We start from the raw sequence: 26,807 nt of genomic DNA, 5'->3' as shown, positions 1-26,807 counted from the left end.
GATGGAGTCGGATGAATCGCCAGATCTTGTTCCTGGAGACTTATCATGACGGTGCTGACAAAGCCGCACCCACGTTTCTCGCGCCGCCCAAATGGGCTCGATCTTGACATGTCACTTACCGTCACTTTGAAAGAGGCACTTTTGGGATTTGAACGACGTGTAGAGCACCTTGACGGGACGGAGTTTCTTGTGGAGGCCACTGGCGTGACACCATACGGTAAGGTGCTGAAGGTTCGCGGGAAAGGGATGCCGCGACATCACATGCCTTCAGAAAAGGGAGATCTTTACGTGAAGGTGATGTTTGAACTGCCAAGTTTTTTGACGGAGGCGCAGAGGAAGGAGATTGAGGAAAACTTTTGATGGCGAGGCAAATAGAGGCACCCAATCCTTTTATTCTTAATGCCGCGGAGCGGAAATTTCTATTTTTTTTTTTTTTTTTAAACCATACTTGCATATTTGCGTATTATAGCGATCAATTTGTGCGCCTGTTTCCTGACACTTTTAACTGGGGATGCGATTGTGTTTTAAGGAAAAAACTTTTTTTTTTTTTTTCTTTGGGCGTGTGTCATTCTTATTTCTTCTTTTAGTTTTTCTTTGCCGTCACTGAACCTCATGAAAAAAACCATGCAAAGAATAACTGACGAGAAAAGGGGGAAAAGGAGGAGGGGAAAAAGAACGAGAGGGAGAGAAAGAGATTTTTGTGTTTCTCTGTGAATGCGTCGTTTTTTTTTTTTTTTTTTTTTTTTTTTTTTGGAGGTGGGTGGCGGCTTGTGGTGGCTGATTGCATTGTTGTGTGGCCAGTGCTGCACGGCGGCAGTTTATTCCCTTTTGGTGCAACGGTCTCCTTTAATTTCTCTTTCTCTCTCTCTTTTTTTTTTTTTTTTTTCTTTTTTTCTGTTTATTGTTTTGCGTTTACCCCCTACCCGGCAATTGACAGCAGCGCGGCATACCACTGTGTGAGCGGTCTACAGGGATCAAAGTGCGAAGAAGCGAAAGGAAAAGGCGAGGGAGTGAGCGACAGGGAGAGACAACGAGCGTGCGTAATGTTCCGTCGTTGTGCAGTCAAGCTTAACCCTTACGATGTTGTTGTGATTGGTGGTGGTCCCGGCGGCTACGTGGCATCTATCAAGGCCGCACAGCTGGGCATGAAAACGGCGTGTGTCGAAAAGCGTGGCACACTGGGCGGCACCTGCCTCAACGTCGGTTGCATCCCCTCGAAGGCGCTTCTCCACGCGACCCACCTGTACCACGATGCCCACGCCAGCTTTGCACGCTACGGCCTAATGGGTGGCGAGGGAGTCACAATGGACAGCGCAAAGATGCAGCAGCAGAAGGAACGGGCAGTGAAGGGTCTCACCGGGGGCGTGGAGTACCTGTTTAAGAAGAACAAGGTGACATACTACAAGGGCGAGGGCAGCTTTGAGACCGCTCACAGTATAAGGGTGAATGGTCTTGACGGCAAGCAGGAGATGCTTGAGACGAAGAAGACAATTATTGCCACAGGTAGCGAGCCGACGGAGTTGCCCTTCTTGCCGTTCGACGAGAAGGTGGTGCTCTCTTCCACAGGTGCCCTCGCGCTTCCTCGCGTCCCCAAGACGATGGTAGTGATTGGCGGTGGCGTGATTGGTCTCGAACTCGGCAGCGTGTGGGCGCGGCTTGGGGCGGAGGTTACGGTTGTTGAGTTTGCACCTCGCTGTGCTCCGACGCTTGATGAGGACGTCACGAACGCCCTTGTAGGAGCTCTCGCGAAGAATGAGAAGATGAAGTTTATGACGAGCACGAAGGTGGTGGGCGGGAAGAACAACGGTGACAGCGTGTCCCTCGAGGTGGAGGGTAAAAACGGCAAGCGTGAGACGCTCACGTGTGAGGCACTACTTGTGTCTGTTGGGCGGCGGCCATTTACGGGCGGCCTTGGCCTGGATAAAATTAACGCTGCGAAGAATGAGCGCGGTTTTGTGAAGATTGGCGATCACTTTGAGACCAGCATCCCGGACGTGTACGCCATTGGAGATGTTGTCGACAAGGGTCCAATGCTCGCACACAAGGCGGAGGACGAGGGCGTGGCGTGCGCTGAGATACTTGCTGGTAAGCCCGGCCACGTGAACTACGGCGTTATTCCTGCTGTCATTTACACAATGCCTGAAGTGGCGTCCGTTGGCAAGAGCGAGGATGAGCTCAAGAAGGAAGGCGTCGCGTACAAAGTTGGCAAGTTCCCATTCAATGCGAACAGCCGCGCGAAGGCGGTAAGCACTGAAGACGGATTTGTAAAGGTTCTTGTCGACAAAGCGACAGACCGCATTCTTGGCGTGCATATTGTTTGCACTACTGCTGGTGAGCTCATCGGTGAGGCTTGCCTTGCGATGGAGTACGGCGCGAGTTCGGAGGATGTCGGCCGCACCTGCCACGCCCACCCGACAATGTCAGAGGCCCTGAAAGAGGCGTGCATGGCATGCTTCGCGAAGACCATTAACTTTTAAAAATTTTTTATGCGGTCTCTACATGTACATCCACGCACATAAGCTAAAAAAAAAAAAAAGTGCTTATATGAGGGCGGCGGTACGTACACACGCGGTAGCATGAATGGCCCAAAAGAGGGAGACTGGGGGACGCCTTAATCGACGTGAAGGGATGATAGCAAAGACAGGAGGAGAAGAAGTATTAAAAGAAAAAAAAAGTTGTGAGTAAGAGGATTAATTAAAAAAAAAAAAAAAGGATGGGAGGAGGAGGAGGAAAAGAGCCGAGGGGACAAAAAAAAAAGGTGAGGAAGGCACATCGTGCATCACCTCCCGCTGTCTATGTTGTTAGTGTGTAGGGGAAGTAAATAGGTCCCCATGGGGTTGGGTAAGGCGCACACGCGACACATGAGGAAAAGAAAGAAAACAAACTAATAGGAGAACAGCAGCAGCAAAGAATAAACAACAGATGAGAAATGCACCGGAGGGTTTTATTCAGCAGCGAATCAATTGGGATGTGTAATTAGATATTTGTGTGGATGCATTTGTGTTTGTGTGTGCGATGGGAGGGTATAAAAGGCGCAAAGCAACAACAATTCAGGAACGGAGGCGAAGACGGGAGGAAAGAAGAGGAGGGTGTGAGTGTTTCTCTTTCTCTCTCTCTCTGTCTGTCTTGATGGATATCTGCACGCGTGCAACCGTGAGAGCCGGACGTCCTTGTATGGTTACTTGCTTCGGTCACTTTTATTTTCCTTCTTTCTTTTTCTTTTAGAGAATGAGGCTTATAATGCCCCCCTGCGGGATTGACGGACGCTTGTCAACTGTGAGAGAGCACCGGGGGCGGGAGGTGAGAGGGGGGGCCCATTGCGCTGCGTTCCTGTCGATGTGTCTGCGCCCACAGACGCCTCTCTTTTTTCCCTCCCGTGCAGCCTCAGGCGTGTTGAGTTACTGGCGGCTGTTGTGTGCACGTCGTCGAAAGGAATTCTCCTTTTTTTTTTTTTTCTTTTTTATCTGCTCTTGCGTTTGCGCAGACACCCAGACGGGATTAGACGCACATTAGACGTAACGAACACAACACCCCTTCCCCTCTTCCTCCTTGGAGAAAAAAAAGACAACAACACACACACAAACAAAAAAGGAAGAGAGGAGAACGAGAGGCGGAGGACAAAATACACCCGAAAGAAAAAAAAAGAAAAAGAAAAATAGTAAACAAATAGCAGCAGCAGCAGCAGCAGCAGCCAAAAAGACAAAAGGAGGGATAAAAAAAAAGGCAAAAACAAACCAAAGAGAAACTCAGAAGGAGGCTGCAAAATCACGCGGGAGAAAAGACCAACGGGGAGAAGGGGACACATTAGAAACACGGAGGGGGTCAAGTGAACCACAGGACGGGTTGGTGTCTGGTAGACGGCATTCACTGCCATTTCAAACATTAAGCCCCAAGATGAACTCCACAACACTGCGTGAAGTGTCGAACCTTTCGGGAAGCATTGGCGATGTAAAGCAACGTCTTGCCCAGCGCATTGGTGGCGGCTGGGGTTCATATCGCCTTGGCTCCTCCACGACCGTGTCTAGATCAAGTCTCTGTGACTTTGGCTCTGGCGCAACGGAAAGGGCGAAGGAGATGCTTTTAAGCCCCCGCGCCGATCGCTACCACGCGGACGATCCTGTTTTCTGCAACGACCTTGTCAAAGATATTACTGTCATGTACATGGAGAAGGAGAAACAGGCGGAGGGGCAGGCAGCCAATGATCAGGTCGTGGTGTCACCAAAATACTTAACGTATCAACCGGAAATTAATGAGAAAATGCGTATGATTCTGGTGGATTGGCTCATTGACGTCCACCTGAAGTTCAAGCTTCATTCTGAAACAATGTACCTGGCGGTGAACATCTTGGACCGCTACCTCTCCTGTGTGAGCACCAAGCAGTCATCGGGGACGTACGTGGCCCGTTCGCAGCTGCAGCTCGTAGGCATTACCGCCATTCTTTTGGCCGCCAAATACGAGGAAATTTGGCCCCCAGAGGTGAAGGAGTGTGTACACATCAGCGCCAACACATACACACGGGAAGAGGTGATTAAAATGGAGCGCAGCGTTTGTGCTGCTCTGTCCTTCCGTTTGACGGTACCAACGCCATTTCCCTTCATAGTGCGTCTGCTGAGCGTCATGGAGGGGTTGGTGCACTCTGGCTCCTTGTCGGAGGATTACACCCTCCAACTGCCACTTCTGCGTCACACCGCCCTCTTTTTTCTGGAGCATGGCATGCTTGACTACAAATGCCTTCGGTTTAAATCATCCCAACAGGCGAATGCCTCGTTGTTTCTGGCACTTGTAACCCTACGCATCAAACAAAAAGGCGGTTCTTGTTCTTTTGCGGGCGAAACAATTTGGACGCGCCAACTACAGCACTACAGCAGGGCAAAGGTACATGACTTCAAAGCATGTGCGGAGGCTATACTGGAGTTTGTGAACTACGTTCCCACGACGAAGTACCAGGCAGTGCGACGCAAGTATAGCAGTGCGAAGTACGGTGAGGTGGCGAAGCTCATCATGCCTAACGAGGTCCCTGACTACTGAGAAGAGGAAAAAAGGATCCATGTTTATTACTGTATCTTCACTTTCCCATTCATGTAGGTATTTGTGTCCATCTTTTTGTGAAATAGGTTGGGTCAGCTGTCGTTCCTTTCCTTTCAGCGCCGTGTACAGTCACGGGTTGATGCGATTAGTGAGTTGAGGGCGAAGAAGAGAAACATTGGGCCTGGGCGGGAGCCGTTGACGCATGTCTTCTTTCTGCTTTCCCGTTCCCGGCGTGTGTGTTTTTTTTTTTCTTGCCCGTCCCGCGCCGGACAACCTCTTGTTTTTTTTTGCTTCTTTTTTTCTTGTGTTTATTCTTCCATCCGTCATTGATTTTTTTTTTTTTTTTTACTACGCTTAGAATTTAGATTCACTCATATATTTTTTTTCTTTTTTTTGCATGCATGACACTTCCCCGCTTCTCCTTTTTCTTTTTAGGCGGAGTTCGCTGCGCTGGAGGGACTGCGGCCTGCTTCAGGCCGGGCGGTTGTTGTTGTTGTTGGGGGGCGGGGCGGGGCCCAGAAGAGAATGAGCGGCAAGGGGGGGGAGGAGGAGCGAATTAAAAAGAAAAATGACAGCCAAAAAAAAAAAAAAGAAACGAACAATAAAAGTACTGTGACGGGGGTTTGGCGCCGGGAGGAGGTGGGGGGAAACAAAAGAAGAAAATAAGGCCGTTACCCCTCTCATTGTGTGTGCGTGCGTGTGGCAAGTGAACAGAAGTGAAAGCGAGACAACACGCGCACAGACACATGAGAACAAACAAGAAACGGAATTAATTCTTTTAGCCCCCTTTTAACGCCAATATTGTGATTTATTTTTGAAATTCTTTTTAGATGAAGAGTTATTTGTTTGTATGGACCCTCTTCCTCCTCGCTTTTTTTTTTTTTTTTTTTTTTTGTGCCTTGTTTATTTTTTTTTATTTTTCTTGGTGTGTCATTTTTTGTGTTTCCGCGGTGCTGAAAAGGAGGAGGAGGAGGAGGAGGGAGCCCGTTGAGTATTTGTAGATAGAGCCGGTGGGGAAACGAAGAGGATTACACACATGCACGCAAAAAAAAAAAAAAAACAACAAAAAAAAACATGCAAAGAGGAGAGAAGTCCACTTAGAAGAGAGGAACAGTAAAGAAGTAGACAAATACGCAGGCGTAGAGCGACGCCATAAAGGAATGTATGGAATAAAGGGAAAGGGGAAGAAGAAAACCGAACAGGGTGGTGGCTCGTCCTGACTGAATGGAAGAGTTGGAGAGGGCTGAAGAATTCACGTCCCCATTTTTTTTTGTATGGTTTTTAATTTGTCTTTTTTATTTTTATTTTTATTTTTATTGCGTGGGATATGTGTAATATTTGCCACTCCCAATAAAGGTGTCTGTGATTCTTTTCTTTTCTCTTCCCTTTTCCCTAATATGGCACCTTGTAATGTGTGTATGTGGTTATATATACATCTTGACTCACTTTGAGCACTTGCACCCCCCGAAGAGGGGCGGAGAGAATTAAAAACGAAGCATCAGAAGACACAGATGAATCCCTTAAAAGGTGAATGCATTGTTCACGAGGAATGTGGGGGAAAAAACAAAAACATATAAAAAAAAGGGAAAGAGAGAGGCGCCTTTTATGTTTTGTTTAACAAAAACAGAAGCAACAACATTAAAGAAACGCTTGCAATGTGTATTTCTGTGGGTCGTGTGGCTCTCTCTGTGTGTATGTGGTGTTTCACTCTTTATGGTAGCTGTACACATCTGTAATGAATGAGAATCTCACTGAGACCACAATCGCATGCATGGGCATATATGTATTTAGGTGTGCCTTTGTGCTGCACCAATGCAGAACGAGGTGTTTCTCACTTTTTCAGGCCTTTTCAATATTCTCCTGTTTCTTTCCGTTTTGCTTTTTATTGGGTTTCTTGTGATTGGCCGGCGTCGGGCACTGACGATTGGGGGAAGAAGGGGGAGAAGAGGAATAGGTTTATTTTAATTTTAATTTTTATTTTTATTTAGAGGGCGGCACAGGAAGAAAAGAATATGAGGCCTCGCATGTTCTACGATTTTCTGCAGCTCCAGCGCTGGGAGCGGGATGTTTTATCGAGGGACTCGCATCGGGAGGGTTTTTTTGTTCGTGCCTTTCGCCGAGTGCCGTGGTCGGGAGTCGCCATGTTTTTCTTCATCATGGTCTTTTTTGGCGTCGACCTTGGCGCCGGCATCAAACACACCGCCAGCCAGATACGCGAGAAGAAGGACGAGGCGATGCAGTCCGTGGAGCTCCAGAAGGTGCAGGCGCGGCAGTGGTCCGTGGAGCAGGTGAAAAACTTCCGCGAGGGGGAAATACCGAAGCCCTCGTGGAGTGAAGGGGGCCCACGCAGGGCGTCCTCGTCGGTTTAGCGGACACAGTGTGTGCGTGTGCGTGTGTGCGTTTGCCGCGTGCTTTTCTAGGAATGGCGTGAGCGGCAGTAGACTGAGAAATGTGCAGATGTGCGGGGTGCATCTTTTTAGTGACGGTTGCGGGTATCAAAACGACAGGGTGTGTGTGTGTGTGTGTGTTGTGAGTGATTTTTTGTTAGTTTGGTGGTTTGTTTGAAGGGGAATGCGAAGGGCAATGTTGGGCCTTTTTTTTTTTTTTTTTTTTTGTTTCTCCTCGGGTGGATGTGGTGCCCACGATAAATGGGTGCGAGGAGGGGTGGTGACATTATTCTTTCTCCCTTGTTTTTTTTTTGCCGAGTTTTTTTTTTTTTTTTTTTAACTTTTGTGATTCATTTTTAACCCTTTTTTCTTTTGGTCTGCCGCTTTTGTGCGGAGTTTTCATATATTTATATATTTCACCGGCACCACTCACGCCGAGTCAAGAAATTCTTTTTTTTTTGGTTTTTGGTTTTCTTGCTAGTGTGCACTGCGGAGGAAAGAAACGTTGGAGGGGAAGTTCCGGATACACGGAGAGAGAGAGAGAGAGGAAGAGCGAGGCCGCCTAATGCTGTCGCGTGTGATCAAAGACTTGTACTATTTGAAACGCATCCACAGTGTCGTGCTGGACGAAAAGCTCGGGCGTGCACTGAAGGCGAAGCTGAGTGCATTGGACCTCCGCGATGGTCCCTCCCCCGGCCCCACCGCCCTTCGCCAGTTGATGGAGTGCCTGGTGCACTTTCAGCTTGAAAGCAGCCCGGTGACGGTGAACGCGATTGCCCTCGTGCGTGAGGAGCTTCCGCAGATGACAGGCAGTCAGCTTTCTTTAACCATCGCCGCATGTTGTGCGCTCGGTCAACATGATGTTTCCGTGTCTGCCGTGTCATTGCTGGTGGAGGCGTTGCCCAGCATCGAGAGTGCGGGAACCGTACAGCTCATTCAGTCTCTCGCAGCTGCCGGCGTGCGGCATGAGGACACGTGGTCACTTATTGCAGAGCACTGTGTGAGACGCATGGATAGTTTTACGGGGCGACAACTGTACCGCATTATTGAGTGTTTTTATGAGCGAAAAGTTCAATACCCGGATTTTTACGTTGTGGCGGAGCGTCACATTTGTTCACAGCCGTCTACGTACATCTCGATGGAACACTTAACCGGCGTCATTGAGTGCTACAGGGGGCTTGGTCTTCCTGTTGTGTCACTTCTGGCCGCTAGTTCCACCCGTTCAGCGGAGGGATTTGACAGCGGTCTGGTGGCGGTGGCCCCCACGAGGACAAGGCGAAGTCATCGCGACGGCGGGAGCCTCACCCCAGCAGGGGGGGATGGACCATCGAACCATGCCGTGATGGCCACCTTCTTGGAGTCGGCATTGAAGGCCATGAAGGTGGCCGATGACCCGCAGCTTAGTGACATGTTGCAGAAGTGTGAGGCAAAACATGTGATGCATGCAGAGATTATGGAGGCAGCGGCTTTGCGGCTGAGTGAGTTGCACGCATCGTCACCGAACTTTTCCAGAACGACCGCACTTATAAGACTCATGATGCGTTTCCACAAAAAGGAATGGTTTGTCTCTGCTTCCCAACCGCTCTCTCGACTCTTGGATGAGTGTGCCGAGAGTGCCATCCCTGTGCTTGGACACCGTATGCTTTTGTTGGCCGACGGCGCATTGAAATTGTTTCCCGCAGAGGTACAACCAACGCAGTTCTACGCCGCTTTGGTTCGTGACCTCAAGTTTGACGATGTAGCGGCAAGTATGAATGCCAAGCGGCTACCGATTGTTGCGGGAGTCATGATTTCTCTCCGTGCATACGGGGGCCATGCACTGCTTGAACAACACATGTCTATGATGTCCGTCGCGGCGGCAAACGCGCCACTACGAGTTCAGGTGGAGCTTGCCGCCATGCTGGCGCCGCTTCCAGCCGCACGAAAAGCCTTTCTTTCGGATCTTTTTCAGTCTCTCTCTTCACAGAAAAATTGGGTGCGTCTTCTCACAGCGCGTGAGGCAGCTCTTCTTTTGGAGGGCCTTGCTCAGAGCCGTTTGCCGTTCAATGACTTACTGCTGGTGGTGGTGGAGTACACCAGGGAAAATCCTGGCCGATTCGACACCCCGGATTTGGTCAATGTCCTTCTGCGGTGCGCGACGCTGGGGTTTAGTGACATTGGGTTTTACTCCACCACGGCAACACATATTCTGGAGAAGAAGTCAAGGACTACCGTACATGATCTCTGTTTGCTCATGTACGTTTTCACTTTTGTCCTGAAAGGTGTGATTCGCGTCGTGCAACAGATGTTACCTCGTTTACGTGTTTCGGCAAGCCACACAAGTCCACGTGACATCACGTTGGTGCTTTACAGCACGGTTAAACTTGGCATCGCTCGTCACACAGAGGTGACGACGCCTTTTTGTGATCGTGCGGTGAACATTATTACTTCCTTCAAGGGTGAAGAATTGGCCAGTTGTATGACTTCTCTGCGTGCCCTTCGGTTTGACCACGAGGCCTTTCTCTCAGCTGCGGCCGAATTGCTGGGCGCGGAGTTGTCACGTCGTGAGGGCACCGTGAGGGACAATGAAGGGGTTTCACTTAACGACACGCAGGTGATTTCGATCACGAGCGCCATTGTACATTTGCGCCGCACGTTATTACGGACGGAGTGGCACGTGCCCCTTCAGCGCATCTGCTTTGGCTGCCTTTCAACGGCGTCTGCCACTCAGACGCATCAAATAGCCGTTGTAGCGGCGGCCCTCGACGAGGCACCGTGCCACCCAGAGCAGTGGGATAAGTTACTTCAACACGCCAACGAAGTCTGCCGTCGATTTCAAAGTGGCACCATCACAGCGGAGGTTCTTCTTGCCATCCACGATCTCATTCCACTTGAAGGCGCTGACGACCGAAAGGATGCACTTGTATCCTCCCCGTTGTTTACCTGCTCGCAGAGGAACCTGGCGGATATCATGGCCAACACAGAGCTGCGTGACAGATTGCGCAGCAAGGGACTGCTGGCCCTCATAGCGGGTGTTAGCGCACCGTTCCATGTGGATGAGGCGGAGCGCACCTTATCTTGCGGCGTCCCACTGCGTGAGTCTATGCTGCTTCATCACAAACAAATGCGACAGGTTGCAGCAACTGGGGGATCGAAACGCAGTAAGAGTCGTGCTCTAAAGCCAACGTCTATAAAGGCCTCGGCAAAGTCGAAATCTGCGCGAAAGAAGAAGGAGAAAGATGAAACAGACACCAGGACTCACACCCGTCGTCGTGGTGTTCCGTCCGGTAAAATGCGTGCGGGGACTGCCACTAGCAATGGGGACACTAGTATGGATGATGATGATGGTGAGGCGGTGGGTGCAAAGAGCTCCACTCAGACGAAGAAAAGGGATGGAGTGAAGAAGCAGTTCATTGACTTTGGTGTGGACTCCGAGGCGAATGTGGAGGAGTTTCGCATTTAGGCCAGCTTCCAACTCCTTTCCTTTTTATCTCTTTGTGTTTTTATATTATGAAATATATTTCTGCATGGCATTTTGTTTCCTGTGCTTTTTTGTTTGATTCATCCTTAAATGTACTTGGATGACAACTTTGACTCCGCCGACTGTGCGCAGAGGTGTATTTTTTCCCGCTTTCTTTCTCTTTTTTTTTTTTTTTCTGCGTTTATGGAGGGGGGGAGGTGAAGGTCAAGAGGACACACATGAGGAGGAGGATCCGTGGAGAAGGATGGCCTGGCGATGCAGCTCCAAGAGTTTTGTTGCACTTCACTTTTTAATCTCATCATTAAGGGTGCAGTAACGTCGTCTCCATCTTGTCCCTGTGGCTATGAGGGGAGGGCGGGGCGACTGATCGCCATTGTGCCTGAGTCATGTGAGAGAGAAAATAACCCGCAATGGGAAGGGGCCACCGGCAGTTTTTTATTTATTTTTATTTTTTACTTTTTACTCACTTTACTGTTTTTTTTTTTTTTTTTTCACGTGACATGCATTCATATTTAGAGCAACTTCTTTCTCTTTTCTTTTTCTTTGTTCTGCGGCGCTGCAGTGTTGTGTAGGCGGAGGTTTTTTTTTTCTTTTAGTTGATGCTTTTGCGACTGGTTCTGTATGTGGATGACGTGCGCCTTCCTTTGGACATGAGGGACACGTGCATGCGCGCCCACAACGTGTCGGAGCTAGCAGGTTACTTGAAAAAAGTACTGCATCGGCCCCCAAGGGTTATTTTGTACTGGAACTTTGAGCACAAGCGGTACGAACTGCTGACATCATTGCAGACTCTTCTGCAACGGCATATTAACGGCGATGCTGCCCACGATGTAAATGCGGACGTTGCCGTGTTGGCACATTTGTGGGTGGAGACGAGGCCGACGCGGCTAGACCCTGTGGACCCGGATTCGGATGTCGAGGAATACGCGGAGCTCAAGAATCATCTGCAGTGTTGGGCAGGGAATAAGTACGTTATGTTTTGTCTTCAGAGTGCCTTACGCGTGACCGACCCGAGGAATGAACGTTTGTTTGACGATTTACGGTGTGCACGGATGGGTGGTGATCCCGACCACGTTGAGCTCCTCTACTACACAAACAATTCCCTTGGTAGCAGCGAGGTGCTGCAGCGCGGGTTTGAACGGGGAGGAGAGAGCGGTTTGAGCCCGGCACCACTGAACTCCGCCTCGCCAACCACTGCGGATGCACGGCTGCCGCCTCTGTTTGTCTTTTCCTCCTCCATGAAGGACCAGGACGACAAGGAAGTTTTTCCTTCTGAGCCGCACAAAGTTCTCTTGTGCGAAGTCGCGTTGGGCCGCGTGTGGTTTTCTGATGTTCCAATTTCGAAGGGAATTGAGGCACCGCCATCCGGCTACGATAGCGTGTGCTACCGTATGGAGAGGGAGGACGGGGGCATTGTGAAGACAGTTTGCGTGGGAAAAAACTTTCAGGCCTTGCCGCGCTACGTGTTGACGCTGGTTGCGAAAAAACGTGATCGCCGGGAAAAAGTTTTTTGTGGCATTCACACTGGCGCCGGTGTCTCGCCGGCACCAAGCGCAAGTCGTCGGGCGGGGAGCGTTGGCAGTCATCCGTGTGTAAGTACTGGAATTACATCACCTGTGCATTCCTATCCGAAAAGGACCGGTTCGGCACCGCCGCTGGTGAATGGGGGGCGAACGCGGTCTCAGTTGTTCTCTACCAATGTCCATTGTGCTGTGCACAGCGGCGTACTCTTGGGGCTCTGGTGCTCGACGTGTGGTCACGTCATTTGTCCGTACTGCGCCTCCGTTGGTGACCACCGGGGCCATGAGGTGGCAGGTGTAGAAGACGTTGTGGGTGACGTGCGAGGAAGAGTGCGGGGGCTTTGCCATCGACTTTCCGTGCAGCTTGAAAATTACCAGCGCGTTGAGTCTCAGCTTAGGTCGCAGCGGACGGAACTGCTGGAGAGGCATAAAGCGGCAACGTCTGCGGTGGAAAAAGCCTTTTCTGACCTGCGGCGCCTTATTGAGAACAAACGACGGGAATGGCTGGCACTTCTGCACGAGCATACCCGCTGTCTAGATGAGCCTCTGAAAGAGGTGGGGCACGTGGTGCAGCAGTACACGAGGACCATCCAATCGTTGGAGCATTCGTGGGAGCGAGCAGGCGGACAGTGCTTTTCTTTTGTGGATGCCGAAGGGGATGTGCCTGCTGCGATGGTTAGTGTCACTTACTTGATAGAGACGTCCAAGCTATTGAAGGAGGGACTTTCTTTGGCAGGGAAGCGCCATGACGAGGGGTTGATAAAGGCGGCCAATGCATCTAAAATACTTTCGTCAAATGAGGCCACTCTTTTCCATGTTGATCTCTCAACCGTGCGCCGGAGCGTCGAACAGCTTCTTTCTGAAAAGCGTGCGGATCCTTCCAAGAAATCTTCGGTAGCGGCTGTGTCACCTGTTAAAAGTCCAGCGACGCATCCTGTGTCCTCCGAAAAGAAATTAACAGGCGGTATTTTCGGGCAAAGTGCTACCGCAACGCCTCCGCGGTCATTATTGTTGCCACGGGCCGATGGGAAAATGAATGAATTACCGCACGATGATCCCTTTTTGGATGCACAGAGCACATCACGACAGCAGTTATTTTTGCGGCGTTTCTCAGATGTTTGTAAAGGGTTTGTTTGGTGTTTGCGCAACGCAAGTAATTACTTTCATCATGGCCAACGTCGAGCGGTATGCTCTGGAACATTTAATTTGATGGGTTTTCAGTGGGATCTTCGAATCCAGGCTCCAGATGCGAAGGCGAGGGATGGCACAAATGCCAGTCAAACCGAGCATTCTGGCGAGGATGAGTCTGTTGGGCTTTTTTTGTATCCTGTCGGCCACACACAGCGTCTGGACTTCCGTGTTTCCGTTTTTTCAGCGGTGTGTTGGGCGGAGTGGGAGGTTTCCGGGTGGACGGCGTCATTTGCTGGTAAAGGGTGGGGCATTTACCCCTTGTTGCCGCGTCGAGAGTTGATGCAGAGGGATCGACTGGCGTCGGACGACACGTTGAAGATCTGCTTGGCGCCTACCAGTGGCGTCTATTAGAGAAATGGCCATATATAGAGGCGCGGGGTATATCTAATAAAAGGCGAAGACGATGATGATCCCGAGTGACATCGCCATTTTGGTGGCTTGAAGGGACACGAAGGAAGAACGACAGATCCAATGGGCGTGTGTGCACATTTTCGTCTGGATGGGGTAAGTTGCCCCGGACTTCTTCCCGCGTCCTCTGTGGTGCCACCTCTTTCTCCCATTTATATACCCGCCCTCTACAATCGGGTACACATTTTTTTTCCCCTTTCCGTCTCGCCCCAGACCTGTACAGTTTTACTTCTGTTTACCCTTTTTTTTTTTTTTAAATAAACTTTTGTGCATACCAAAGGAAAAAAAAATTGATTCGGCAGGAATTTGCTTTTTGAAATTCTTGTGATTATTGCCGCAGTGGAGTGTAGTTGTCTCTCGATCTCTGTTTCAAATGCCGCACGCATAAAAACTTCTGTGAGTGGTTGCATGCCGTGATACTTTTGTGTGGCTTGGGATTGGGATTTCCTTTTTTGTTTTATCTTTTGCTTTCTTGGGTATGCGGTGAGATGCATGCATCTAGATGGATACATGAGTGGAGGAAACGTGTGGCGGCTTCTGTTTAAATCATCCTCTCGAAGGCGTAGGGCGTTCCGGTGGGCGTGGCTCTGGCAGTCTCCCGTGTCGCGTGACCACACTCCGTTGTGGTGTATTTGTGATGGTCCGGTCTTTGTCCGCAGCGTGGGAGAAGTCTACCAGTGCGAGTTGTGTGGAGGCAAACAGCGAGGTGTTGAGTGCGGCCCAGCGTCTCTTTTCTTCGGCTTTAAGAACGGCGGTTGTGTTTCCGTCACACCGGGTTTGGGCCACGGCGAAGGCGTGCGTCGTGTTTTTGGGGAAATTCACTCGCATGTCAGGGCCACAGGGACGACCTACACCGATCTCGTTAAGCGAATGCCCACTGCCTGGAAATCAAGTGGTCGCAGCCTAGAGTCGTACAGGGAATGGTGTGATCATGTAATTTTGGAAAAGGAACATGTTTCTCATGAAACAACGCACACCCAAAGCGCTGTAATTCAGCGGCAACACGTCTCACTTGACGATGTGCAACTTGCCGTGTATGCACTGCGCTTTGCTTTAGCCGTCTACGCCCTGCCGTACGAGCTGGGATACTTTAACACCCCCGCTCGCTCCCTCTGGCTTTGGACGCCGTGGTACAATCGATACACGATTGCGTCGACGGCAGATCAGGTTTCTTCTATTCGCCGTATTCTTTTTGGCGATAAATGCGATCCGTTGCTTGAGGTGGCGTACGCTCGCTATTCCGCCGCTCTCCAGAAGCCGTGTTTTTCTATCTTTCTTGACCATCGCACGCGAAGAGTGGTGGTCGCATTCCGTGGAACAGTCTCACTGACGGATATTATTACCGATGTGGCTGGCGGTTACACCAACGTCTGCTTGGGTACGTACCGCAGCGCTGTGACGGGTGGGACGGAGGAGTTGCGCACAAACGTACCGCGTGGTTTCTACATGAATGTCATGGAGGCGGGAGGACATATCATGAGTGCGCTCAGCGTTATCCGGGAGAAGTACCCTGACTACGCGCTGCTGAGCGTGGGACACTCTCTTGGTGCCATTGAGGCGATTCTTTTCCATCTGCTTTTCTTTTCTCCAACAACACGACAGGGGGCGGATTTACGTACAATCGCCTTTGCCCCTGCCCCTTGCGTCGAGCAGGCGGTGGTGACAAAAGTCAATGAGCTGCTGGGCGAGGAGGCGATGACGTCATGGGTGTACGGTCTGGATGGGGTGGCGCGGCTACAGACAAATTCTGTGCGTGACCTTTTCTTTCCATCGTCCTCTGTCGGTTCATCGAAAACAAAGAAAGAAGGGAATGGAGCGCAACAGCCGCAGTTGCCGCAACTTTCGATCCCTGGTCGCATGTTGCATCTAACGGAGGAAGGCACCGATGTGCTGGACGTTCCTGCCAATGTTCCGTGGCGAGAGCAATTGTTTTTTGGAAAGGAGGCTTTGCTGCACCACTTCCCATCGATGTACGGCGTGGCCCTTCACAAGGCCCTTCTGGCACGTGAGGCGAGCACACGAGTTTCTGTAGAGATGAGGCCATAATACAAGAGAGGGCCAGAACGATTTTGAAATAAAAAAACAAAAAAAAAAAAAAAAAAACAAAACGAAGAGCGAAAAAAAAAAAAAAAAATAGATGCCTCTCTTCTGATGTTGTTTTAGAAGCGAAATTGTTTTTTTTTTTAAATTTATTTTTTATTTTTTAATTTAAATTTATATCATTATATAAATATTTGTCTTTAAAATTTCTTCATTTCTGGGGGGGAGGGGAAAGGAGGAATGCCACTTTTATTGGGTGCGAGTGTTTCGCAGCAGCGATGGGCAAGATGTTCTTTGGGTCCAGCACACTCACAGTAGAGGAGGTGCTTGTATCCGTGCGCATGTGTTTATTATTTTTTCTTCCCCATCCTTGTGATGTTATTGCCATACACACAGTCGTTGAGGCCTGATAGGCGTTGCTGCTCTTGAAAGAGTTTTTCCCCCGTTTTTTTCATTTTTTGCCTGGCTCCGCACTTAAAGATGCGCTGCTCATATTTGGTTTGGTTTTGTCCGTTTTTTTTTTTATTTATTAAGGAAGTTATTAGATGTCGTTTGAGTCCACGGGACACCGCAGCACGGTGGGGAGTTTAGTCAATTCCTTCCGAGGTCGCGGAAACATTCTTCAATCCCTGCGCGGCATTCAGAGGGATCGTGGGACGAGTGCATGGTTTCAGGAGTTGGCACAGGAGGCTGAGGAGGAGGGCGACGCCGCTTTTTTTCGCCTTCGAACCCCTTTATTTGAGAAGTCGGCGCGCCCGCACGTGTTTTCAGCAGAAGAGCGGCGGCGTATGGATAAATATGAGAGTATCGATTACAGTGAGGCCCAGTCCTTAACGTATAAGGCCCGAAAGTTGCATCTAGAGAAGGAGCGTCGCTGGTTAAAGTGGATGATGTTTATCTTGGTGGGAGTCGGCGTTGGCTTGTGGTCGGTGCTTCTTCTTCAAACGCTTGACTTCTTGTCGGCTCAGAAACGGAGTCTTTTGGAGAGATTTGTGGGGTCCCCGGTAGGAAACAAGACGTTGGGCAATAGCACGCAGTCCATTGGACTGACACCTGCCGGAATGCATTGGAAGGACGTGGGCAGAGGATATTTAGTGTACATCTTGTGGAGCGTCCTTGCCGCCATGCTTTCTTCACTGTGTTGTGCTATCGTGCCGAGCGCAGCTGGAAGCGGCGTACCGGAGGTTATGGCGTATTTGAATGGTATTATGTTTCCGCGTATATTTAACATACAAAACCTTGTCACTAAGAGTTTGTCCTGTATTCTTGCCGTAAGTTCTGGACTCCCTGTAGGAGCAGAGGGACCACTCATTCACATAGGCTCCCTTATTGCTGCGGGGCTTCCAACGGGACGCAGCCGCACTTTGAGATGCGGTGCAGGCTCATTGCTTTCAACATTTCAAAATCCACGTGACATGCGCGATTTTATATCTGCAGGTGCGGCTTGTGGCATGACTTCGGCCTTTTCTGCTCCCATTGGTGGAATGCTGTTTGTGATGGAGGAAATGGCGACCTTTTTTTCCGTCCGACTCGCGTGTTTTGTGTTTGTGTCATGTCTGTCATGCATGTGTGTCATCCAGATCATAAATACCTATTTAATTGGTTGGCAGATCCCAGTACGTCAACCCGTGTCCATAGGACCTGGCGAGTTTCGCCCCCATGCAATTTCCATGTTTATTGTGGACGTTGTGAAGGGAAATCGTGTGCCGATGAATCTTTTCACTTTTGTTTCAACAATGGTGGGAGCCATTGTTCTTGGGCTTTTGGCCGTATCATATACGGTCTCAAGTGTTAAGTTTACACGATGGCGTTCAAAACGACTGTTCCCGAGCCCCCTACTTCGTGTGTTGGAGCCATGTATATGTGCTCTTGTGTATGCAACGGCATGTTATACGCTTCCGTTAGCCTTTGATTGCGTTGAGGTGCCGGATTACGTGAAGAAGCATAAGGAAGAACTTCGTATTGAACTGTTCACAGCCTTTTGTGCGGATCGTGAGAACACCTTTAGCCCTCTCGCTACACTTGCCTTGACCAGCCCGTACAATGGCATCCGTCTCTTGTTTTCCCGTCATACGGCAGCAGCGACGCCATGGTACGCATGCCTACTGCACCTTTTGCTCTACACACTAGGTTCCAGTTACGCGGGTGGCATGTTTATCTCATGCGGAACAGTCATTCCGTCGCTCTTTATTGGCGCCATTGGAGGACGATTGATTGGCGTCATTTTCAACAACAGTGTGTGGGCAGATCCGGGTGTGATTGCGTTGATAGGATCCGCTTCCTACTTCTCAGGCATCTCACGTCTTTCCTTTTCTCTCATAGTTATTATGATGGAATTGACCTCCGACCTGACACACATCACGTGCCTTATGGTTGGTGTTATTCTGGCCAGAGCCGTGGCGGATTGCTTTTGTCATTCACTGTATCACTCCCTGCTGGAGGTGAAGGCGGCGCCGTTTCTTGAGATTCAGGCAGGTGTGCATAAGCTGGACATGTTTTGCGCAAAGGACATCATGACTTATCCTGCCGTGACGTTCGAGATGATAGAAAAGATGTCCCACATAATACAAATACTTCAGTCCACTCCACACAACAGCTTTCCTGTCATGTTGACATCAAGTGGCACATATGAGGGTGTTATTTCCCGCTCACAGTTGGAGCTTCTTTTGTGGTTCATTTACTTTCGCGACGTGGAGGGGGAAGAAGGCAGCGAAATTCAGAAAATATCAAAGAGTCGCACTTTAAACAGCGATGTTCACAAGAAGAACAGGGGACTTCGGCAGGAGGGACGGATGGCGGTGGATGATGAAAATGACGGCGGTGGGAAGAATGCCTCTACAACTCCCGTCAATGCCAACGGTAACGCGGAGGCCTCGAGACAACGGCTTGAAAGACAAGGACACGCGACCTATTTGGAGCTGGCGGAAGTGAGAGAGCGAATCTTTTGGCGACGTCTTCCGTCTTTGCCACCGGTGGAACTTTTGCCGACGGCAACGATGCAGTGCTACGTGGACCTCTCCCCGTACGTGGATCTGAACACTTACTACGTGCGGGATGTGATGTGCATCTCGCGGACGTACCACATCTTCCGCCACTTGGGGCTGCGGCAGTTGCCGGTGGTGGACCAAAATCACCGCGTAATTGGTGTCATCTCGCGCAAAAATTTTGTCGGTGATCGAATGCATGAGCGGCTGCAGGTGGCCGAGGAAGCTGCGAAGCAGGCCGCGCATGAGAAGGCGCAGCAACTGTACAGGAAAGGCTTTTAGAAGAAGGGAGGAAGGAAGAGTTGGCGCTCAGTGGGGTGGGAATAGTTAGAGTCGAATTAAGTGGACATTAACGGCCAAAAAGCAAACAAACAAAAAGTGCAAATGTTTGTGGGACGGGCGGGGTCGGGAGAGATGGATGGGGGGGGTGCGGAAAAGAAGAGGGCAACGGGGGAAACACATGAACGGAAGTGTCTGGAAATTTTCTCCACTTCACGTTTTTTTTTCTTTCTTTTTTGCACACGACACGCTTGTGTTTGAGCGCCTGTTCGTCACGTAGCGGCAACGGGCGTGGGCGGCTTCTTGTTTGGTCGTTCTCGCTCTGTCACTGCGCTGTCTTTGTTGCCACCTCTCCCCCTGCTGTGATGACAAAATAACACGTGTCCCCCAGGCCTCATGGTCTTACAACCGTGTGCCTCAGTTTATACGCGGCTGGTCGACGCCGCCAGCCCTGTGTCAACGACTACAATCCCATGAGGGAAATATTGCTTTCTTTTGGCTTCCAACAACAGAAAGAGGGCAGCGCGGCTTTGGCAAACCACGTTGAGGTAGTCGAGCATTGCCAGGGGTCCTTATTCTTCCCTCATAGGAGATGACGGTGAGGGGGGGGGGGGGGGAAAGGGAGTGAAGTTATCGCTTTTTGTTTCAAATCTGCTCAAAATATTTTTTTTATTAGTGGTCTTTTCCCCATCCGCTGTTTCTGTATGCAGTGCACAGGAGGACGGGAATGCAGTTTGGTCGTGAGGGGAGTTACGAAACAACAACAAAAACATGTAAAAAGGTGACCGTGAGGCCCCGCGCTCCCTTTTGTGTGACTGCTTTTTTTTTTTTTTTTTTTTTTTTATGTATGTGCCGTCATAGTTTTTTACGCCTTCTCTTTGTGCCTCTTCTTATTTATTCCAATATGTTAGCGCGACCACATGTTGCGGGCTTGCGGCATCACGGAGTTTTTTCTTCCGGTGGAGAAGTCAGCAACCGCGCGGATCAAAGAGCGGCCCGAAGACTTTATTGTCGTGGAGGTCGATCCCACAGGCGCTCGAACCGACGCGGAGGATTATCAGCTCTCCATTGCGGCCGCGCCTTTCTCTTCGGAAATCCACCCACATAACGCGACCACCTCTGCCGCAGCTGCTGTTGATGGGGATTATGGCGATATTAACGACGGCGCTGAGCTAACCGCGTCGTTGACCGGAAGTGATATTTTTACGGATGCCACACGAGAGAAATTACTTGCAGTTTTTGGCAGCAAACGCGACGCCATTCTTCAGTATGCCTCGGGTACCTTTGAGAAGGACTCGCATGGGGGTGCGGGGGAGTACCTTGTTGCGGTGCTCAACTACAAGGGGGAGCGACGGCGCCTGCATCACGCACTGAAACGTGCCTTTCCACACCTGCGCACTGAAACACGGCGTGTGTCATCCTCACACGGTCCTTCTGATTCAGTTGATCATCACGTGGTCGCCATGTATGACACCGGGTACCTTCTTCTTGCACACCTTTTAGGCGAATCTGCGGCGGAAAGTGTTGAGGCATGGAGTGGTTCGGTGCCACGCAGCGATACGTTTTGCATTGCAGTCAACCTCCCACCGGAGACGACGAAAGAAAAGCGACGTGCACTTCATGAGTTGATATCCCGGCGTTATCCGGGTCTCGTGTGTCTTGTCGCAAATGGACAGGTGACGCTTAAGGTCTCTTCGACGAGGCACCGGGAGAAGCGCGCCCGTGATGATGTCGATGACGCCTCGTCAGGTTTGTTCACGCACCTCGTTGTTCGAAAGCGGGACCTTGACATGATGAAACTGAGGCTCCTTTTGTCGAGGCAGTTTGACGTTTCCGAGAACGCCGTATGTACAGCTGGGCTCAAGGACAAGTGTGCCGTCACGTACCAACGCTGCTCCGTGCCTCTATCGACCCAGAATTCAAAATCAAAGGTGCAGCACGGTGAAACAGTTCGTCTGGTATGGCCCGGCGATCCTTCAAGCTACGCCGAAATCCTGCAGCTTTTGGAGCCATGTGCTACCCCTGTTGGCATTGGCCAGCTTAATGGAAACTGGTTCAGCGTGCGTCTCGTGGATGTGCGGGGAATGGCCTTTTGCGAGCTTGTCCAGCGTGTGCGGCTTATTGAATCAAATGGGTTTTTAAATTATTTTGGTCAACAACGGTTTAGTGAGCATGTGAGTAGCACGAAGGATCACGTCGGTGTGCACCTGATGGCCGGGAGGTGGGCGGAGGCCGTGCAAAGCATACTGAGCTGTGTACCGGGAATTTACGCTTCTTTCCCTGAACGCATGAAGGTCCGTTATGTACAAACAGGCGCACGTGATGCTGTGTACGTTGTAAAGGCACTACAACGGCTGCATCGAACGCAGTATGCATCTCCATCAAACCCGCTTTGTATGGATGATGTTGCTAATTGTACATCCCGTTGGCAACAATTGTGCCACGACGCACTTTTATCGGTCCCATACAATATTCGTGCGTTATGGGTGAATGCGGCCCAAAGCCTTATTTTTAACATTATGCTTTCTAAGCTGCATGGTATGGGTTCCGCCATGGGGGCGGTAGAAGTGCTCCCCTTACTGGGCCACCAGGTGACGATTGAAGAGCCTGTGCGTCAGGTATTTGAGCAGACATTGACGGAGCTGGACATCAAGGAGGCCGACGTGCTCGAGCAGAAGAAAGTCCTTGGCGTGCCGATTCCCGGTGCAGTGCGCCAGACAGTTGTGCGGCCCACGGGATGCCGCCTCACTCTTGAGGGGAATGACGAGGGGGACGCAAAGAATGGATTTGATGCGACGGTTGAATTTTTCCTTCCGCCGTCTAGCTACGCGACAATCTTTTTGCGGGAGGCTCTGGGCTTTGACCGTTGTTGGTAGACGCCTGGGATCCTCCTGCCGGTGCTGAGAGGGTGAGGCTGAAGGTGCATCTCCGCAGACCGTCTTTTTTTTCTCTTCCTTTTATTCTTGCGGCATAAAAATGGGGTGGACGAGGGGCTTGCCGGTTGTTTACATGGATTTCTGTATTTTTACTTTTAAATCTTTTTTTGCTTGCTTTCTTCGCCAGTGTCCCTTCTCTCCTGCATTTTCTCTCTCATGTGCGGCATTCTTTCTGCTTGGCGGCATGCTGTTTCCCGGGGTGCCTGGATTCGAGGAAAGCGAAGAAGGGGGGAGGAGGAACTAACGAACGAAGGACGCGAGTCAAGAAAGACAACCGAGGGGTGAAGGCAAAAAAGAGGATCAAAGGGGGATTTCGGGAAGGGCGGTTTGCGTGTGTCCCGCTTTGGTGTTTTCTCGGTTTCGCCCATTTTTTTTTTTTTCTTCACAATCCGCGCGACGTCACGGGTGTGTGTTTGTTCGTTTTTTTTTTTTTTTTAAGTGGAGTGACAATGAGCAGCAGCGGTATGCATTCGGGATTATTTACACTACACTTCACGCCCATATGCACTGCGGGTGAGGAAAAGGCCACGACGTCAGGCAGCATGTCGCCTTCTACACAAAACTCCGCGGAGTTTGGCGACTGGCATATTCTTTTGCGTTTTGCCGTTGAAAATGAGGTGCTTTCGGTACGGCCGCGGGGGAAAATATTCGTGATGGAGAGTGAGTGTGGTACTAGCGGCGGTAGCGAGGAACCCGTTGCAATCCCTGGATTGGGCCGTGTGCCACGACCTGTGAAGGACAGGCATGCCACCGTGTTGATGCGCTGTCATTGCCACTGGCAGTATAGCGAGGCCTTCCGCTTTGACGTTTGTTTCGATCAGCTTGATGGGGCAATCGTGGGTGTCAAGGGGAGGACACTAAATGACGTGATCATTAGCTGTGAAGGCAGCCAGGCGTACGGATGGTACATTGGCGAGGCAACCGTAACCGTCGAGGGGAAACCTTTTACTTTACCACATCGTCTGCGGTTTGTTTTGGATCCTTACGTGGGGGCCCAGTGTACAATGTGCTTAGACCCTGTCTACGCACAGGGTTACACGTGCACGGAGTGTGGGGCGGTGGAGTACTGTTCAAAAAATTGTCAGATGGCACATATGAGTGGTCAGCACGGTCTGCTATGCTCAATTCTTCGTCGTACATATACGCAGCGCTCAGGGAAAGTTTTGACGGAGACGGAAAAGGGCACGGAGCTGGTAGCGTGGTGGCGCTGCTTGGAGGATGCGTGCTACTCCATTCTTGTCGATTTTCACAATTCCCTTGGACAACCCATTGAGTTCTTCCTTTGCACGTTGAAATCGGCACAGGAGGAGGGGCTTCGCTATCGTTTTATTGTGAAGGAGGGTACTTCCCCAAGAGAGGTGACACATGAGGAACTGGCTGAGTTTGCATGCACCGTCTTTCGTGCTGTTAGTGAGAATTCCATCAGTGAGGGGTGCACATCACTGGCCGCTGCGTGTCTGAATTACATCTTTGTTTTCAGCCGACACATCGAGTCCATAGTGGAGTCGCATGTCCTCTATTACTACAGCTACCTCTGTGAGGACTTTGAGGGAACCATATGTTCCGTCGAGGAGTATGTGACGTACGCCCGGCCTATGCACGAGCTCGGTGTGGCGCTTATCGAGTTTGCCCTCAAGAGCCCCACTGCCCTGTTGTTTTGGCAACGCGTCAAGTTGGCCAAGAACGTCTTCATCAACCTGTACAACGTCAACACGAGTTGTCACTGCTCCAAAATCAAGGAGCTGGTGAAGGCCATACCAGGACAGCAGCGGGAGACGCTGAACTTGCTGTCGAGGGTTTTTCTCATCATGGCGTCGCGGGCCCCGAAGAAGGAGGGGCTCCGTCTCCTGGAGCAGGCGGAGAAGTGCCTGCGGGACTGCCTCCCGACGGAGCAGGACACAGACGACGAAGCCATGGACGCGGCCGAAAGTCAGCACAACCACAGATCCGGGGGGTTTGACGAACTCGATGAGAATTTGGAGGAGATGGAGCCGTCGTCTCTTGCCATGCTGTACTTTCGCCTTGCCACCCTGTTGCTCCTTTACGGCGACACGAATAAAACACGCGAGGCGGAAGCGCTCAAGGCTCAGGGCGACGCACTGATTGCAAAGGCAAAAGCAGCATCAGCGGTCAAGGGGGCGGCAACATGATTGAAAGAAAGGGAGGAGGGAGGGAAAAAAAAAACAAAAAAGAATATATTCAGAAGGAGGAAGAGGCATTCGCCCTTCGTCTCTTAAGTAACACTTAGCAAAGAAGACGCTGGAGGGGGAGAAAAGAGAGGGACCGAAAAGGAGAAAAAGACTGCAATCGATAAAACAACAACAATGCCGACGTAAAAAAGCGAGTGACACGAAAAAATGCGGGGAGAACATCTTAAATACATCTTTTGTTTTTTCTCTCAGTTTCTCTGTGTGTGTTCATGCGCCGACGTGGTCGTGGCTTATTGTTATGGCACTCCTTTCATGACTTTTTGTGGGCCTCATGTAATTCTTCTTCACTCACCCACCTTTTCTTATTTCTCTTTTTCCTTATGTGTTCTCCTTCTCTCTTTGTGTCGGCTCTGTCTTTTTTTCTTTTTCTTTTCCCACTCTCTCGGCACAAGAAACGAAAGGAAAGAGAAAAGTAGAAGAAAAACAAGAAGAACATAATCTAACTATACAAACATGGCTCTAAAGAGTATGCGGAAATTTACTCCTTTTTTTGTCTCCGTCCTCCTCCACATTTTTATCCTGCTGGCATGCTTCTCTTCACTGGCCGCCCTCGCGGCCGATCCTCCCACTCCCGTCTGGAGCAGATATGGCTGCAATGCGGGTTTCAACTTCTGCGCCAACGTAACGACAAAGGAGTCGTGGTCTGAAGACGGAAATAATATTTACCTCTTTCTTGACGCTCTTGTGTATGAAGACGATATTGAAAAGGCCAACACAACCGTGTGGTACGTGGGGGAAAACTTTGATGACAGCTGGGCCAGTGATCTGCGCAGAGAAGCTTTTGACGTGGTGCGTTTCTCGTTTCGCGGCTCCGAGTTTGCCCAGCCGCAGATCACCTGCAGACCGGACCAATACACGAAGAACCATTGTATGCCCAGCGTCGAGTGCGCGGAGGAGATTCGCCGCTCTGGCCTGAACATGATGCATTACTCAACGGAGGAGACGGCAAAGGACCTCATTTGGGTGATTAAACAGCTTGGGAAGGGAAAACTAAATGTTATCGTGGCGGAGGGGCTTGGGAGCGTTGTCGTGCAGCGAGCGTTGGGGATGGAAGATCAGCTGAAGAACGTTTCTGTCGTCATGGCAGGATTCACACACCCACAGTACTTTGATATCTTCAAGAGTATCAATGGATACGACGCGGTCTTGCAGCGAGTACTGGCGCTCTGCGAGGGGGATAAGACACTTCTTTGCGTCTCGCGTGTTGGTGCGCTTGAAGGGCTGTGGAACCGATTTGTCAATGTCATGAGGGCGGCAGAGGCGAATACTCTGAAATGTAACAAGCTGCTTAACTGGGGTGCTGATGCAAAGGAAATGTACACGGAGTATCGCTCAATTGTTGCCGCACTGCTGAAAAAGCCGCAAAACCCTCTGATGTTAAGTGATTGGAAGTTGCTTCAACTAATACCGTCATTTATTTACCGCCTGCAGCGCTGTGAGGCAAGGGACCAACAGGCACTCACTCAACTGCGTGAGTTTGTCAGGTCAACTGAGAGAAATCGCTGTCCACTTTTCGTGGCTCAGCGGTACAATTGGCTGCTTAACGAAATGATCCTGACGCGCCCACCAGCACCGCCGAAGGAACTCATGGAGGCGGCATCCATGGAACGACTGGTGATGCCGAGCATCCTCCTGCTACAACAGTTGTATGACACGTACAAAGCGTTTCCAAAGTACAACGCCACGAAAATTTCCGTGGCTCGCACGCGAGTACCTTTACTTCTGCTTCCCTCTGACATTGACCCGTTATTTTCGTTGGGTATGGCAGCACAGGCTTCTATCATTTACGGTGCCACAATTCGTCGTCTACCACACCAATCCAACTTACCTGTTGCTAACAGCGCATCGAATTGCATCAAGGCGAATCTAATGCATTATCGCCGCCATTTTGAATGGGCGGATGCGGCACAATGCAATTTGGATAACATATACCGTCTGAATTTTACCGCTTTTGACGCCTATGACTTCTACGGAGTGACGGACGCGTGGGAGTTTACGACGCCAAACATGGCAGAGCCCCCGGTCAACAACTCAGCAACGAACAGCACATCGCCGCCGTGCGAAGGGGCGAATGAGGGCTCCAGCAGGGCTATGGGATTCATCACGGTGCTTTTTGTGCTAACATTATTGGGTCTCTTTGGAATGACGTATTTGTACTGGACGAAGGCACGGTCGCTCAAGTTCTCGGACGACTTTTACAGCAATTTGAACCATTAAAAAGATCGGGGCAAATGAATTGAATGCAGACGGCAGGGGAAGGAGACCAGCGCCATAAGTGTGTGTATGTGTGGGGGGAAAGAGAAAATGGAAGAAGAAAAAAAAAAAAAAACGGAAAATAAGACGTGCAGAGAAAAAAGAAAAACA

The 26,807-nt window shown here is 50.3% G+C and overlaps 10 protein-coding genes and 1 pseudogene across 10 annotated transcripts, besides 27 other annotated features; all 11 read left to right on the top strand.

Annotated features, from left to right (window-relative positions):
- Tc00.1047053507089.280 lies at window positions 1-360 on the top strand (annotated as a pseudogene).
- Window positions 1-23,416: a sequence feature (heterozygous, Esmeraldo-like haplotype).
- Window positions 421-442: a sequence feature (AT_rich).
- Window positions 649-694: a repeat region.
- Window positions 723-752: a microsatellite.
- Window positions 851-908: a sequence feature (A-rich).
- Window positions 1,044-2,477, top strand: Tc00.1047053507089.270 (dihydrolipoyl dehydrogenase, putative; the record flags this gene model as incomplete). The annotated part of the gene is made up of 1 exon (XM_813699.1): window positions 1,044-2,477. One exon carries the CDS (start codon window positions 1,044-1,046, stop codon window positions 2,475-2,477), a length of 1,434 nt encoding a protein of 477 aa, XP_818792.1.
- Window positions 2,690-2,711: a sequence feature (AT_rich).
- Window positions 3,554-3,668: a sequence feature (T-rich).
- Window positions 3,669-3,692: a microsatellite.
- Window positions 3,693-3,745: a sequence feature (T-rich).
- Tc00.1047053507089.260 (CYC2-like cyclin, putative) lies at window positions 3,895-5,028 on the top strand (the record flags this gene model as incomplete). The annotated part of the gene is made up of 1 exon (XM_813698.1): window positions 3,895-5,028. One exon carries the CDS (start codon window positions 3,895-3,897, stop codon window positions 5,026-5,028), a length of 1,134 nt encoding a protein of 377 aa, XP_818791.1.
- Window positions 5,304-5,375: a sequence feature (A-rich).
- Window positions 5,900-5,952: a sequence feature (A-rich).
- Window positions 5,988-6,008: a microsatellite.
- Window positions 6,073-6,101: a microsatellite.
- Window positions 6,321-6,346: a microsatellite.
- Window positions 6,984-7,014: a microsatellite.
- On the top strand, window positions 7,041-7,397 carry Tc00.1047053507089.240 (hypothetical protein, conserved; the record flags this gene model as incomplete). Its single annotated transcript, XM_813697.1, has 1 exon — window positions 7,041-7,397. The coding sequence occupies one exon, from the start codon at window positions 7,041-7,043 to the stop codon at window positions 7,395-7,397; it is 357 nt and encodes a 118-aa protein (XP_818790.1).
- Window positions 7,537-7,556: a microsatellite.
- Window positions 7,622-7,646: a microsatellite.
- Window positions 7,702-7,789: a sequence feature (A-rich).
- On the top strand, window positions 7,981-10,857 carry Tc00.1047053507089.230 (hypothetical protein, conserved; the record flags this gene model as incomplete). The annotated part of the gene is made up of 1 exon (XM_813696.1): window positions 7,981-10,857. The coding sequence occupies one exon, from the start codon at window positions 7,981-7,983 to the stop codon at window positions 10,855-10,857; it is 2,877 nt and encodes a 958-aa protein (XP_818789.1).
- Window positions 11,307-11,367: a sequence feature (A-rich).
- Tc00.1047053507089.220 (hypothetical protein, conserved) lies at window positions 11,475-13,937 on the top strand (the record flags this gene model as incomplete). The annotated part of the gene is made up of 1 exon (XM_813695.1): window positions 11,475-13,937. One exon carries the CDS (start codon window positions 11,475-11,477, stop codon window positions 13,935-13,937), a length of 2,463 nt encoding a protein of 820 aa, XP_818788.1.
- Window positions 14,236-14,256: a sequence feature (AT_rich).
- Window positions 14,487-16,040, top strand: Tc00.1047053507089.210 (hypothetical protein, conserved; the record flags this gene model as incomplete). Its single annotated transcript, XM_813694.1, has 1 exon — window positions 14,487-16,040. One exon carries the CDS (start codon window positions 14,487-14,489, stop codon window positions 16,038-16,040), a length of 1,554 nt encoding a protein of 517 aa, XP_818787.1.
- Window positions 16,067-16,128: a microsatellite.
- Window positions 16,166-16,237: a sequence feature (A-rich).
- On the top strand, window positions 16,580-19,300 carry Tc00.1047053507089.200 (chloride channel protein, putative; the record flags this gene model as incomplete). Its single annotated transcript, XM_813693.1, has 1 exon — window positions 16,580-19,300. One exon carries the CDS (start codon window positions 16,580-16,582, stop codon window positions 19,298-19,300), a length of 2,721 nt encoding a protein of 906 aa, XP_818786.1.
- Window positions 20,117-20,140: a microsatellite.
- Tc00.1047053507089.190 (hypothetical protein, conserved) lies at window positions 20,218-22,173 on the top strand (the record flags this gene model as incomplete). Its single annotated transcript, XM_813692.1, has 1 exon — window positions 20,218-22,173. The coding sequence occupies one exon, from the start codon at window positions 20,218-20,220 to the stop codon at window positions 22,171-22,173; it is 1,956 nt and encodes a 651-aa protein (XP_818785.1).
- Tc00.1047053507089.180 (hypothetical protein, conserved) lies at window positions 22,683-24,383 on the top strand (the record flags this gene model as incomplete). The annotated part of the gene is made up of 1 exon (XM_813691.1): window positions 22,683-24,383. The coding sequence occupies one exon, from the start codon at window positions 22,683-22,685 to the stop codon at window positions 24,381-24,383; it is 1,701 nt and encodes a 566-aa protein (XP_818784.1).
- Window positions 23,417-23,599: a sequence feature (areas merged during assembly that could not be assigned to a particular haplotype. This can correspond to areas where the two haplotypes were merged or to regions with more than two copies in the genome that were merged during assembly.).
- Window positions 23,600-23,716: a sequence feature (haploid, Esmeraldo-like haplotype).
- Window positions 23,717-26,807: part of a sequence feature (heterozygous, Esmeraldo-like haplotype) that runs on past the window's edge.
- Window positions 24,897-26,660, top strand: Tc00.1047053507089.170 (hypothetical protein, conserved; the record flags this gene model as incomplete). The annotated part of the gene is made up of 1 exon (XM_813690.1): window positions 24,897-26,660. The coding sequence occupies one exon, from the start codon at window positions 24,897-24,899 to the stop codon at window positions 26,658-26,660; it is 1,764 nt and encodes a 587-aa protein (XP_818783.1).
- Window positions 26,739-26,807: part of a sequence feature (T-rich) that runs on past the window's edge.

Source organism: Trypanosoma cruzi, genomic scaffold (genome assembly GCF_000209065.1).
Source record: "Trypanosoma cruzi strain CL Brener 1047053517133 genomic scaffold, whole genome shotgun sequence".
NCBI lineage: Eukaryota > Euglenozoa > Kinetoplastea > Trypanosomatida > Trypanosomatidae > Trypanosoma > Trypanosoma cruzi.
The sequence above is the reverse complement of the archived record's forward strand: the minus strand, read 5'-3'. Positions and strand labels throughout refer to the sequence as shown.